General features: G+C 37.3%; 1 protein-coding gene across 1 annotated transcript in view; it reads right to left on the bottom strand.

Moving 5' to 3' along the window:
- Nucleotides 1-13,981, bottom strand: part of LOC101572364 (transmembrane protease serine 11G) — a 34,738-nt gene that overhangs the window by 14,469 nt on the left and 6,288 nt on the right. Inside the window, exons 2-4 of the mRNA XM_023704187.1 lie at nucleotides 5,145-5,266; nucleotides 3,116-3,234; nucleotides 433-500 (exon numbers count right to left, since the gene is read on the bottom strand). Coding sequence (XP_023559955.1) covers nucleotides 433-500; nucleotides 3,116-3,234; nucleotides 5,145-5,266 — 309 coding nt within the window. The remainder of the gene's footprint in view (nucleotides 1-432; nucleotides 501-3,115; nucleotides 3,235-5,144; nucleotides 5,267-13,981) is intronic.

Raw genomic sequence — 13,981 nt, 5'->3', positions numbered from 1 at the left:
AGAAGGATGAATGAGTGTCTGACAGCTCTAGAATTTGTTTTTTCTGGAAATTAATCAAAATTGTTAAATTCACTAATTTGTCTGTACCATATATATGAAAATATAGATTCTTGAATTTTAAAAATTCAAAAATGTAAAAAATATAGATGTTAGTAAGTTGAGATGTAAAATTGAAACATAATTAATGATTTAAGAATCTTTAATTGGAAAGTAAAAGTCTTTAAAGAGACAAATAGAATACATGGCCTTATTTCTCAAGAAGCTCTGCCACTATAAATACTCTGTACAGAAGGAATAACAATATAATGTCATTATGTTAGTTTTTTCTTGCTATGTCTAAAATCTTAGCTTCTGTTCACAAAGAAAATAAATGAAAAGTAACTAAATGATTCAAAATTTTAAAAATCATTCAGATGAATTAGTTGCGATTACCTAAAGTTGACAACGTGAGATTTGATATAATGATGTTTTAAACTGGATCTTTGAAATATCTTATTTATCTATAAAAAGAAAAAGAACACAACTTTGATGAAACAAAATTCACACATTTTAATATATCACACTGCTTAGAGCTTATTGAGATACAGATATCATTTACTTCAATCTTCATAGTTATCTTCCAAAAACTAATTCAAGCATAATCTTGTGGCCATAATGTCATTCCTATAATTGGTATTGATATCGAACAATTTTCTGGATGTTCAAGGTGAGCAATACAAAGAGTGAACATTTAGGTGTTCTGCCACCTATCATAAAAGTTAGGAGATGGAAGTGCAGAGATTTGAGTATTCTTGGAGGTCTATGTGTGGACTCGTTATTGAAGATATTTCAAACTCAATTCAGACTTATGGGTGTGATGGAGAAATGTTTTAACCTTTTTATAGATGAAGTTATGATTCTGTGGTAAATAGGGAAGAGGAGAAGAACCTGTATGTATTGGAGATCGCTCTTAAACCACTAACATCAAGAGAAATGCAAGAAATGATTGCTTAGAAAATGTCATCATCACTGTGTTTTTAGACTTCCTACAGTGGATAATACTTCTGTGATAAATGTTCCTAGATAATTTTTTTTTTTTTTTGGCGGAACCAGGGATTGAACTCAGGCCCTTGTGCTTGCCAGAGAAGTGCTTATTCCACTGAGCCATCTCCCTGACCCCCTAAAATTATTTCTTAATAAAACTGCAGCTGTAGTTCTGTAAGCCTGTGCACTGCCAATGACTCATTATCCACCAAACCTTGAGCTAGTCTCAGTCTGAGTATCTGGTTGCACAGACTGGTTGAGAAGAATGGCCAGGTCGTAAAGCACAGTGCACGCGGACTGCGTTCCATTCATCTAGGTTAATTTATGAATTTTTTATCAGTGAGACATCATGTGATACCATGGATTAGTTGGTGAAAAGTTTTATGGAAAAGGAAATAGTTGTTAAAATATAGCTGTGTATTTTACTTGTCATTGATTAGAAAGGAAAAAATGTAACAGTTTTTATACATATGTGTAATTCATATAACAAAACTAATATGGATACATGGTAAAGAAAACTTTTTAAAACAATCACTATAGGAATGTACAGTGAAAAGCCCTAAGGGCAATTCTAAATCACTGTTTAGAGCACCGCTAAGGGCTTTGAGTAATTGCATAAGGACTATGTGACTTACAAAGTTGGAAATATTTAGTATCTTTAGTGTTTTACAGTTCTCTGACTCCTGACATAAATGCAGGCACTTTCCTTTTTGATGTTATCTTCCCTGGCACTTGTGGGCAGGACCTATACTAATGAGTTGTTGATTTATTTTCTAGTCATCTGCTTGGTATTTTCATGGTCTTACCATGTGACACCCTTGGGAGAAACATCAGAAATACAAGAATTGGACTTAGCTATCTTAGCTGTATCTTCCATCTTTGTTAGGCATAAGTGAATTTGCAAGCTGGAGCAGACATGGGCATATACCATAATAATGTTGATACAAAGTATTTAGTGATTTAGCAGAGGATTATGAAGTTTTCAGGAAACCACTGGAAACAGATGGAAACATTTGTTCAATCATTCCTTTCCACACTTTTAAATAATTACATCTATTAATCCTCAAACTATCTCAAGAGATAAGTGACATTGTTTCTATTTTGTAGTTGAAAATTTGGATTCAAACCATTTTTTCATATTGTTAGGGTGACAAAAATAAACTGGAATATAAATTTAGATGTTTCCAACTCTAAAAGTTAGTTTGTCTCTAATTTAATGAATCACTGTAAAACCCGTAATGACCTTTAATCTGTCCTTCCTTCCTCAAATCAAGATTTCCCGTGGATGTTTTTGAAATATATGCATACCCCAGTCAGCACCGGCTTCTGCTTCTGATTGGGAAATGACAAAGGAAATAGTTTGAGCCTGGCTATGGTGCTCTGCCATCACCGACTGGGCAATGCTGGGCTCACCAGCAGCTATGTGCACAACGGAGGTCTTCAGCGAAGGATCTGGTCTGGGTGTGTGTATGTGATGTATTTTCAGGAGTGGATGTTTGGAGTTCAGTTTCCTAATGGGAAATGTGTTCGGGTTATATACAGATGTGTTCTAATTTAATGGTATGTGGTAATATCTCTTGTACCCAAATGGTTGAGTTGTTTGTAGACAACTCTAATGATTCATTCTGTGACTGAGCTATGGGTTTTTCTACAGGGCTTGTGTTTTTCTGTCTGGTAGATGATCTTCCATATAGTATATTTTTTCTGGACTTCTTGAGATAACATTGATAAGAATTGACAGATATAGCAAGTAAAAGCAAAGTTAATTTGAATCTCAGACAAACAATGAATGATTTTTTACTGTAAGTATGTTTCAAATGCTTCATGAAGATATTTTCAGGAGAAATAGAAATTACAATGTCATTGGGGTTATACATTGTATCAGGCAGCCCTCACAAGGATGCAATTAACTTGCTTTCAATTGCCTCTTATTACTCAAAAAATGGGAAAACAGGTATTTTTGAGTGAAGGCGGACCTATCTCTAATTCAGCGTGCTGCTGCTAGTAGAAAAGCTTCCTGTGCTGTGCTATGTTTTTTTTCCTCAACCAAAGTTTCGTGGGTAGTAATAGTGCCAGCAAATCTCACACTTACCTCATTATTGATCTTTTGTTTCAGGTCAGTTCTAGACTTTGAGTGTTCCACAGAAAAGTCAGGATTATAATCAATGCTGGGGATCTGGAGGGAAGCCTGGTAATAGTGAGTTGTCTGATCTGGAAGGAAGAACAGAAAGGGATGATTTCTGTTTAGTTCACCTAAGTTGTAGAAACATAAGAAGCAGAGGGGATAAAGAATGTTATTGGTATGGATGGAATGATCTGTCCCCCAGAGTGTCATGTGCTAGAAGCTTGGGTCCAGAGCAATGATACTAAAGGTATGTCTGTGGGGGTTAGGGGGTTAGTGGGAGATGACTAGGGCCCTGTGAAGAGAGAAATCTTGTCCACAGGAGTGGATTAGCTCCACAAAAGTGGATGTGTGCAGGAGCAAGCCCCTCCCCGTCTCTTGCGTCTTCTTGGGCTCTTAATCTTCCTTTCTCATCAGGCAGCCCTCTCCTCTATGATTCAGCCAGGCCCCTTTCTGGCAGCCCACACCCAGTCTACCCTCCAGAACTTGGCCAGATTAAGCTTACTTTCTTTCTAATCATGCAGCTTAAGGTGTCTGGTTATGGGAAGCCTAAACACCCTGTTAGTCACATAATTAGTGAACTCATAACATCTAAACATATAACAGCTGCGGTCAATATCTCCTGAGCTCCTTTTTAAGATCATGTCTTCCTAGTCACTGTGACTGTGACTGTCAGTCATAACTTGAGACAAATATTACCTGCTAGTGATTTAAGTATTAATGTATTTTCATAACTTCATCACTAAATTGGAATTTCTCTTTTTCTTTAATTTTTGTATTTTAAAGCGAATAAAAAATGGTAAAAAATTAGAAATGACACAGAATTTCTCTAAACAAAATTATACGAATTCAACAATGGTCGTTCTATTGTATAATGTTTTCTTCAGAATAGTTGTTTAGATTACCAGACATAAACATGCAAAATTGGTCAAAACCTGTGTATGTTTCCCTTCCTTCTTGTTTTTTTTCTTTTTTCCTCATCCCAGTTGTTCCTTCCCTATGAGCAGTTTCTTTCCCTTTGACAATATCTATTGTACCTTTCTGATTTTATTTACTCCTTGTTCTTACACTAGGGAGACAATTTGATGTTCACACATGCCAGTCTAATTTATTTTACTTATGAGTATGGTCTCTAATTGTATCCATTTGCCTATAACAGCCTTGAGTTTCTCCTGCTTTATAGCTGAGTAATACTCTATTGTATAAAAATGCCACATCTTTTTATCTGTTCCTCAGTTGATGGACATTTGAGTTGTTTCCAAGACTTAGCTATTGCAAATTGTGCTGCTAGAAACATGGGTGCACATATATCACTGTGATATGATGTTTTAAGTTCTGGAAAAATACCCCAGAAGGGAATCGCTGGGTCTAATGGGACTTCTAATCCTAGTTTTTATCTAGAATATATAAAGAGCTAAAGAAACTTACCCCCCTAATTCAAAGAAGCAATCAAAAAATGTGTATCTGAGATCAATACACACTTCTCAGAGGAAGAATTACAAATGACAAATAAATGTATGAAAAAATATTCAATGTCATTGGCCATTTGCAAAGTGCAAATTAAAACAACACTGAGATTTCTTCTCACCCCAGAAATCATGGATATCATCAAGAAGTCAATCAACAACAAATGCTGGAGGGTATGTGGGGAAACTTCTCCCCTATTTGTGGCAGTGTAGACTAGTACAACCACAATGGAAATCCGTGCGGAGATTTCTAGAAGTTAGAAATTCTACTGAAACAATTCTTGCTCTTAGGTTAGGGAATATTATTATGCCATAAATAATGTAGTATGTGAATTTATTATTTTTAAGAAATATTATATGAACCATTCAAAATTTTCAATGCTAGAAATAATATTTATTCATGAAAATTTATCTCTTAAGTATATGCAATTTATTTGAAGGAAAATTTTATTCTGAAATACTACAAAATATTAAGACTTCAAAATGTTTTTGTCTCCAAATTTACAAAGTAATACAATGAGATACATACTTACCATATTCTAAAAAATAAACAAGGAGGCCAATAATTATTGCCAGAGCCAACACAATGGCTGTAGTAATTAAGGCAATCACCCATGGTTTCACTGAATGTCTTCTTCTCTCCAATATACCTGGCCTGTTGAGAGAGAGATACATATTAAAAAGAAATAGGACTTGAAGATGAACTGATCTCTTTAATGTAGAACTTTTTTCTGGAGTTCTTAGCTCATATTGCACTTGCCAAATGCTTCTGTTCGTAAACCAAATTGTTTGCAAACAAAAGCATTCAAGAACTGAGGCATCATGATATTTTTTAATTAAAAAAAATCTTTATTTATTTGGTACAGGGTCTCACTATGCAGTTCAGACTCATAGTGATCCTCCTGTCTCGGCCTCACCAGTTCTGGGATTACAGGTATGCGGCACCACACTGTTTTGGTGGCCAGCACCGAGGCACAGCATGCGGTACTGGGGATCCAAATTGGGTCTTTGCGCTTGCCAGGGAGGTGCTTAGACTGCTGATCTGTCTCTCCAGCCCTGCACTATGGTATTTTTAACATGTTTTGTATGGAATATTGAAACAAAGATCAAAAATTGAATTGGGGACCGGTGAGATAGCTCCACAGACTGAGCACCTGCTTTGGCAAGTGCAGGAACCAGGGTTCAATCCCTGGACTAGCAGCCTGTGCCAGCCCTGCCCCCAGGGCATGCTGAGCAGGTAAAGGAGTCTGGTCACGGTGGTTCACGCCTGTAATCTCAGCGCTGGGGAGGCTGAAAACAGGAGGATCACTATGAGTCTGAGCTGTGTATTGAGACCCTGTACCAAATACATACATGAAAAAAAGAAAGAAGAAAAACAAAATATTGAATTGACACTCTATTTTTTCAGTTGACAACTATTTTATATGTTTTCTGATTGATAATAATAGGTGTTCTGAGAAAAAAAACAGTTTTTGTAAGCAATTTGATATAATTTTCCTGTGTTTCAGATTACAATAAATCTCAGAAAATGAGAAATTTTGATTATTTTTCTCATCCTAACAAGAACAGTGATTCAGAGACTACATTGTCAAAACCTTAAAGATAGGTATTGAGAGACATAGAACAAGAAATAGTCCTTGAGCTGCTGAACAGTATTCCTCCACCTTTATACTTAAAACTGTAACTAATTCCCATTTAGAGAATGTGCAGTCTGTCATGATGTGAAAAAATATATGAAGTAGGGCAGAGTCAAGAAACTAAAGTAGAAGATAAATAAAATTAATTAGCATGACCAGGAAAAGACAATGTGATGAAGAAACAAATGATCATAACACAGGACTTTTAACCCAGCAATTCTGGATGATACAGTAAGAATCTATTATACAATGTTGCAATATTTCAAGTCTATCATTTTTACAGATGACATTACATAGGATAAAATGTTTGAGTAAATAGAAAACCAATTTAAAGAAAAATATTAAGACTTCACTACTAACAGTGGAATATATATGTGGTAAAATTCATGGAAGTGCTGTGTGAATGACTGACAAATGAAAAGCCATTGTGGAAACATGGTAATACGACAGTGTGCTGCCCATTCTCAGTGACAGCCCACAGTCTAGAGACAAGATGCAAATGAACAGTTAAAGTTGAGACAGACTGGGAGAGTGCTGACATGGGTGGTTCAGAGATATCTATTTCATGGAGGTTCTCAGCAGGAATTTTGTTCACAGAGTTCAAGGTGCTGGTTCTTATTCTGTCAAAATTAGATGTGAAGAAGAAGGACTTGTCTTTCTGGGCAGTTGTACCTGGCTGTGAAGAAGTGGACAGTGGGCCCTCACTTGACACAGAATTGAGGAGGTCAGGTGAGTCACCCTTATGGGCAGCAGTGATCTGGTAGGGCTGAGGGTGCCCTGGTATCCCTGGGTCTGGGCAAAGGAGAATTTTGAGGAAGTTTCCTACCCCCAAATGATCAACTTTCAAGTGGCACCAATTCTAAGTTGGGTTTCTGAAGTGATATAGTCACTCTGACTTGCTGCTACTTAATTGGTGGTGGGAGAAGAGCACCACAGCCTGTAATACCAGAAATATCTTTAGAAGCACAGGGCACAGACAAGAATTGACAGCATACTCATCTCCATTATTAATAAAGGGCTACAGCAATTATGAACTCATTCAGTGACATTTATTGAGGACCTTCTACTAGAAGTAATTATCTACTAGAGGTAAAACAATGATGAAGTCATGGTCTCCTATTTTTAGGGATCTATGTCTACAGACATATGAGGTAACTACTGTAATACAGTTAACTACACATCATGATGGAGTCATGCCCCAGATTTAAACTATGCCCACATTTTTAATTAAGCTGGCTATATTTTTCTCACTATCTTTCTTTGAGTCAGATATAGAAAATAATTCATAGTGATGACTTGGTTTCCAACGAAATTTTCAGCTGCAAAAGAATGTACTTAACTATGGAACTATTGTTCTGCTCACATCAGAACCTTCACTATGACTGACTTACAGTCTTATGTAGTGCCATGACTAAGAAATTCTTTTAGCTTGTTTCCTTAGCCATGTAGGTACACTCCAAAATACTTATCTCTAAATTATTATTTTCTTTAAATGAATTCTTTTTCTCCCTGTTTCTTTTAGTACTAATTTCAATTTTAACTTAGATAGTGACAAATTCCCATGCCATCTTTAGACAAGTGAAAGCCTGTGCCTCATGAGCACTTGGCAAATGTTTGCAAAATAAGAGAATATGTCATAAAGCAGGAAACTGTTCTAAATCATCTGCAACACGAACTGTTTTGCTGGAGATGAATTTCTTTGTCCATGGAAAGAGGAGAAATAATACCTGGTGTCAAGATAAATTACAATTTTTGCTCTTAAATTTGCTGAATGACAATTCTCCAGTTCCTTCTTGAATTCTCCCTTCCTTGTTCCTTACAACTGAGAGAATTTAACTTAGGGCAGACCACCCCAGTAGGTGGACTGAACTGGTGCCCTGCAGTGTAGGGAAATCAAGTCATAGAAATCTATTGAGCAAACTAAAGGAAAAAGCCCTAACTGACCGATCCTTACAGTATTGACACCACCAGGAAGGTGAGTGGTGACAAGAGCTATCCATCCATCAAGTCCACATAGATAGTCTTCCACAGAGAGATAGAACATTTTTGAGGGGCACCTTCTACCTTCATTTAAATCTAGAGTGCTCTTTCTTTAGCTCATGAGCAGATGCTTCCTGAGAAATAATTCTTATCAGAACAGAAAGAACTCTTCTTCCTTTTCCACATCACATATCATATTTCTTTCAATGTCATCATCTTTTACCAAAGTGCATGTTCAGATCCTGCCATCTTAAATCTCCTAGCATATGTGGATTTTCCTGGAGATTTTCAAGTACTTTAGCTACAATGCAGTTGCTCAGTAATTTAAAAAATGAACAATAAAGGATTTCTTTCTACCGGCTCTAAAGGAGGCTGTCTGGCACAGTGGTGTCCTGTGTGAAGCGCTGACATGATCTTGCCTGAATTCTTATCCTGGCTCTCCCACTGTTGGGCCTTGGGCCTGCATTCATCCTCCATGCATGCACTTTGGCTTGTTCCCCAGTGAAATGGGAGCAATAATATCTCCTGTGGGATCATCACAAAGAATGAATTAATTAATAGTTTAACTATGAGAAAACTTATAGCAATAACTGAAATGGTAACAACTTTGGAATTCTGTTTATTTTAGTATTATTTTTTGCAGGCAGTCCAATTTTTCAAAAGTAGCTGAGAAGTAATACCGTGGTAGTCTGCACCCAGTGTGGTGCAATTTGCTGGTGGGTGGATTTTACTGGATGGTAGTTATGCTGCTCATGAATGTACCTGGGTGAGAACTTGTACCCGGGACTGGGGAACCCGAGAAGCAACCTGAGTACAAACTCTGACCAGACTGAGAGTTAAATGGAGAACCTAACAAAGCCCCTTGTGCCCAGGGCATGTTCCCACAGACACAAGAGACTCCAGGCTTGAGGGAAGAGGAAAACCATGGCCTGCAAGAGAAGCCCCAGGCTGAGAAGCAGGTGTCCTGTGGTGGACACGTCTTGGAGCATCCATGAAGAAAGAGTTGCCGGGCAATGATAAGAAACATGGTAAAATGAGAAATGAGGTGGGTGGAAATGAGGAGGTTTTTACTTCATTGACTTGAAAAGAGGAAGTAACTGGGAAAATACCAGCAGGAGGGAGAGTTATTATTCATGGTCACAGTGACTTAGTAATGGTCAGCATTCTGATTACACTGCCAGACACAAAGGGACTTGCATGAAGTTGGTGATGTGAGCACAAATGCTAGACGTCTGTGATAGATTAAAGGAGATTTGGGCTTTCTGTTTCATGCTCTGACAAACTGTGTGTCTTGTTTTTATAACCTTATGGAATATAAATAAGAAAGACATGAGGTTTCATAACTAGAATGCTAACTCATGTCATAATTAAAATATGATTAACTAGCATTTTAATAGCTAAAAGTTTAAAAAGAAATAATCAAAGTCAGAGAAAGTTTTCCTTTAAGGCTTTAAGTTTATTTGAATTCCCATGAGAAAAGTATTTCTTGGAGAAAATTTGTATTATTGAGATAATTAAAACCTGATAAGGACCAAGAACATTATACAGAGCCCAACAGAGAGCATTGGAGGTAGCAAGCTGGGCTGGGGGCACCTCACCTTCACTTCTGCTTGCCTGTCTTCCTTCCTTCCTTCCTTCCTTCCTTCCTTCCTTCCTTCCTTCCTTCCTTCCTTCCTTCCTTCCTTTCTTTCTTTCTTTCTTTCTTTCTCTCTTTCTTTCTTTCTTTCTTTCTTTCTCTTCTTCTGCTTTTGTTTTACTCATTATTTGAATTAAGCATCATCTGTCATTGATCATCTCTCTTTCTTCAGTCCCTTAACATCAAATTTTGACCTTAAGATAGTAGGGCTAGTTTTGAAAGTTGAAACATAAACAAATGCATTATCTAGATTTTTTTTTCTGATGAATGAGTCCTTCTGTCACTATGCCTGATCACCTGGAAATAGTTTTCATTTGAAAGATAAATTTGAAGTTTAACCAGAATTTTGAAAATTAATCAGCATCTTCCTTGAGTTGGAAAAGGCTATTTGGAATGGCTGGAGAATTTTCTTTTTAGCTTTTATTTTGTTTTAGTTTTTTTGGAGACAGATCTTTCAGGCAGGGCTTGAACTCGCTATGTAGCCCTGGCTGGCCTCAAATTCATGGCAGTCCTCCTGCCTCAGCCTTCTGAGGCCTAGGTCACAGCATGTACCACTGCGTCCAGTTGGAGAAATTTTGTAAGTGCGAAGAAGGGAAAGATGAAGACAGATGGTGGTTTGGACAACTTCAGGGAATAAAAGCTGTGAAGAACTTTTACCTTTAGGAAAATACTCTGTGAGCCCCAGGGGGCTTTTTGTCTCTCTCCCTTCATGTCTTTCTTTTCTCTTTCGCTGTCTTCTTTTCCTGTTTGATTTCTTTAACAGTTTTATTAAGATATAATTCTCATATTCATATGTTGGGTTCTGACAAGCTGTGTGTGTGTTCTTTTTATCATCCTAAAATTTATTAATTTAAAGTATACACATTAATGGGTTTTCATACATTCACAAAGTTGTGTAGTTAATGCTGCAATCTGTATTTTATATTATTTATTTGCTTTTAAAAGGCGAGTTCTCACTATGCTGCCCAGGCTGGCCTGAGCTCACAGCCCTCTGCCTCAACCTTCCAAGTCGGGGTTCCAAGCTCATGCCACCACTGCTAACTTCACAGTCCGTTTTCTAACAGTTCATATTCCAAGACGGAAATGCTTACTAATTAAGAGTCCCGATCATTTGGCCACCCTTGCCAACTAATAGTTGACCTTTTTTCTTTATTGACTTGCTTGTTAAGGACATGTCTTTTCAATAGAACTGTATAATGTATATTCTTTCCTGTCTTCTTTCATGTTGTAGAATGTGACAAGATTTCATTTATTTTTTTACTTTATAAGAAACTCCAATATTTAATAACAAAAGAAGAGAATAACAGTTAATACAGCATAAAATCACAATCTTACTCAGAATACAAGACAGAGATAAAAAGACTTTCTTACAAAGAGAAATAATAAGCACAAAATTTTCTTTTCAATCACTAAGAGAAACTAGTAGTATAAATGAAATAAATTAGCAAATATATTAAAAATATTCAACAATGGAAACAATGGAACAAATATTCAGGGAATTATTTGAACTTTTCTCTATTTATTTAATCTGTCTTCTATTTTGATCTCTGTATTTGTCTATCTATGTATTTACATAGATAGATAGATAGATAGATAGATAGATAGATAGATAGATGATAGATAGATATTGAATTTCTCTTATAAGAAAAACTATGAGATGTTTAGGCTGTGCACTGGTCTTATTTCAGTTAACACTGTGTTCGCAAGTTGCATCATTTTGGCCAAATAATATTCCATGTCGTGAATATTTATACATTTTATGTATCTATTCATCAACTGACATACTTTGTGTTGTTTCTACTTCTAAATGATTATGAATAATATTTCTATGAAAGCTCATGCTTGTATATTTTTATTTCCTGAGTGTATATATTTAAGAGTGCAATGGGTCATAGATTAATTTCTCTTTTAACCTTGCACCAGTTTACTTGTCCATCAACAACGTGTATCATAAGTTTTCCACATTCTTGCCAATTTTTATTTTTTCTTACTCTCCCTTAGAGGTTTTTCTCACTTTTCTTCCTTTTACCTATTTCTGCTGTCATGTTACTTCATTCTCTCTATCTTAGGCTGTTCATTTTTTCTTTCTCCTTGTTTGACTTTTTTTTTTTTGCTTTTAGTACTGGGGATACAGAATCTACAGGGTCTCACTACACCCTAGTTGTACTTTTAAACCATGTTTTAAAGTCAGTCTTAATAAAATAATTCACAAGTCTCCAGTTTACCTGTGCTCTGAAGCCTGAGCTCATGTAACAGTGCCCTTCTTGTTGGGGATGGTCTCTCCTAACCAGTCTACCTCTGAATGTTTCCCCACGCATGTCTTCATGTTCCCAACACTGTCCTCCCTCCAGCATCTGGTGGGCTTCATCTGGAAAATCATGGTGGCCATTAACAAATCTATTTCCAGAGAATGACTTCTCCTGTACATCATTCAGTGTTGTCATTTTGCAAATATTTCAAACGGTTTTGAAACTGTTTCATTGCTATTTTAACTTTTTTCTCATTAAAATGAATGAAAAATACAACTTCTAGTGATGTTATGTTATAGTAAAAACCTTAAGATATTTTTCACTGTGCTGAGTGTAAATATTTTTAGCACAGGTTCATTCACTTGTTTGATAAATACAGTGGCTGAGAAACCTCTGTGTGTGTTTTAAATTTTAAAAATTTACAGTAAAATACTCCTTTCCAGTAGGCCCCTCCCAAGGCTGTCCCACGCTTATCTCATCCCATTGTTGACATCATTTTCGGGAAGTCCTTGCTGGTGAATGTCTTCACAAGCCGAAATAAAAGATACGGTGAGTGCTGCTGTCAAATGTCATTCAATTGGAAGGCAGCTCATAAATATCTCACAGTATGTGGCAAACTACCTCATTCGCAGGACCTGTCACCATACAACCATTGGCTGTTCTCCAAAATCAAAACGTCAATGACAATTCAATGTGTTTTGATTCAGGACCTTCAGGCAGCCACAGTAGTGCAACTGAGGATGAAAGACTTCCGAGGTGCTTCAGAAATTGGAGAGAATAAAGGCGTACATGTGCTCAAAGCGAAGCAGAGTATTTTGAGAGATTCATGGTAATGTGTCTTTCACTGAAATATCTTAAATTTTTTTTTGTAAAATATTCAACATTTTTTTTTTAATCAGACCTTGTATTTGAAACCTCATTATAAACTAAAAACTGGTATTGCTTCCTGGAAAACTGTGGTGAACAATAAAGATTTGTTCCCTCCTATAATGGAGCTTATTTTGATCCTCATATTTAAAAATCAGTCAAAAGATTTTTAAGATTAATCAATAAACTTTAAGGGGCTGGGGAGATGGCTCAGTAGAATAAGCGCAAGAGCCTGAGTTCAATCCCCGATTCCGCCAGAAAAAAACCCCACCCTTTGATATATATAATTAAAAGTCATGGAGCCACTGGAGGTGAGAGGCTGAGGCAGCTGGTGCTGGATGCGCAGTGGGGTAGCAGGGAGTCATCCCTGAAGAAATGCTATTAGAGCTGGGAGGTAACTTGGGTGGAGACAGTTCACGGTGACCTGAGGCAGGAGCAGTCAAGTGTCAGCAAGTTCTGAGAGCTGGACAGGAGCAAGCTTGCTGAGGGGGCGATGAACCCAGTGTGGCAGGGCCATGCTGAGTCCCAGGAAGGATGAGGAAAGCCAGCCACGGGGAATGCCAGCCACGGAGAAAGATAAGAACCAGACCACAGGGGGCTCTCTTGAGACCGTGGCAAGGTATGACCCCCTCTAAGGGACTGTACAATACAACTTCAAGTAAGGAGGGACATGAGATCATTTTTTAAAGAAAATGCTCCCATTTGCTGAGCTGAATTCATTTCTCTTCCTCTGTAGGAACTTACTCTTGCTGTGGCATGCTTCCTTTCACTTGTGCTCCTCTGCTCGTCAGACTTGCTTGGCCTGTGTTCTGCTCAGCCACAACTCCCACTAGCACATACACCATCCGTCACCAGCTTTTGCACTACCTTACTTTGGGCTTGTGTTCTCCGACTTTCTGATTGTTGCTACAGTTATGTTCAGTGCAGTGCTTGGCCCAAGTGGATGGTTAAATCCTCTGGCCATGTCACTGAGCTAACATTGCTCTACTTGTTGCCAAGCC

This window comes from Octodon degus, unplaced genomic scaffold (assembly GCF_000260255.1).
Source record: "Octodon degus isolate 3935 unplaced genomic scaffold, OctDeg1.0 scaffold00191, whole genome shotgun sequence".
In the NCBI taxonomy this organism is placed as follows: Eukaryota; Metazoa; Chordata; class Mammalia; order Rodentia; family Octodontidae; genus Octodon; species Octodon degus.
The sequence above is the reverse complement of the archived record's forward strand: the minus strand, read 5'-3'. Positions and strand labels throughout refer to the sequence as shown.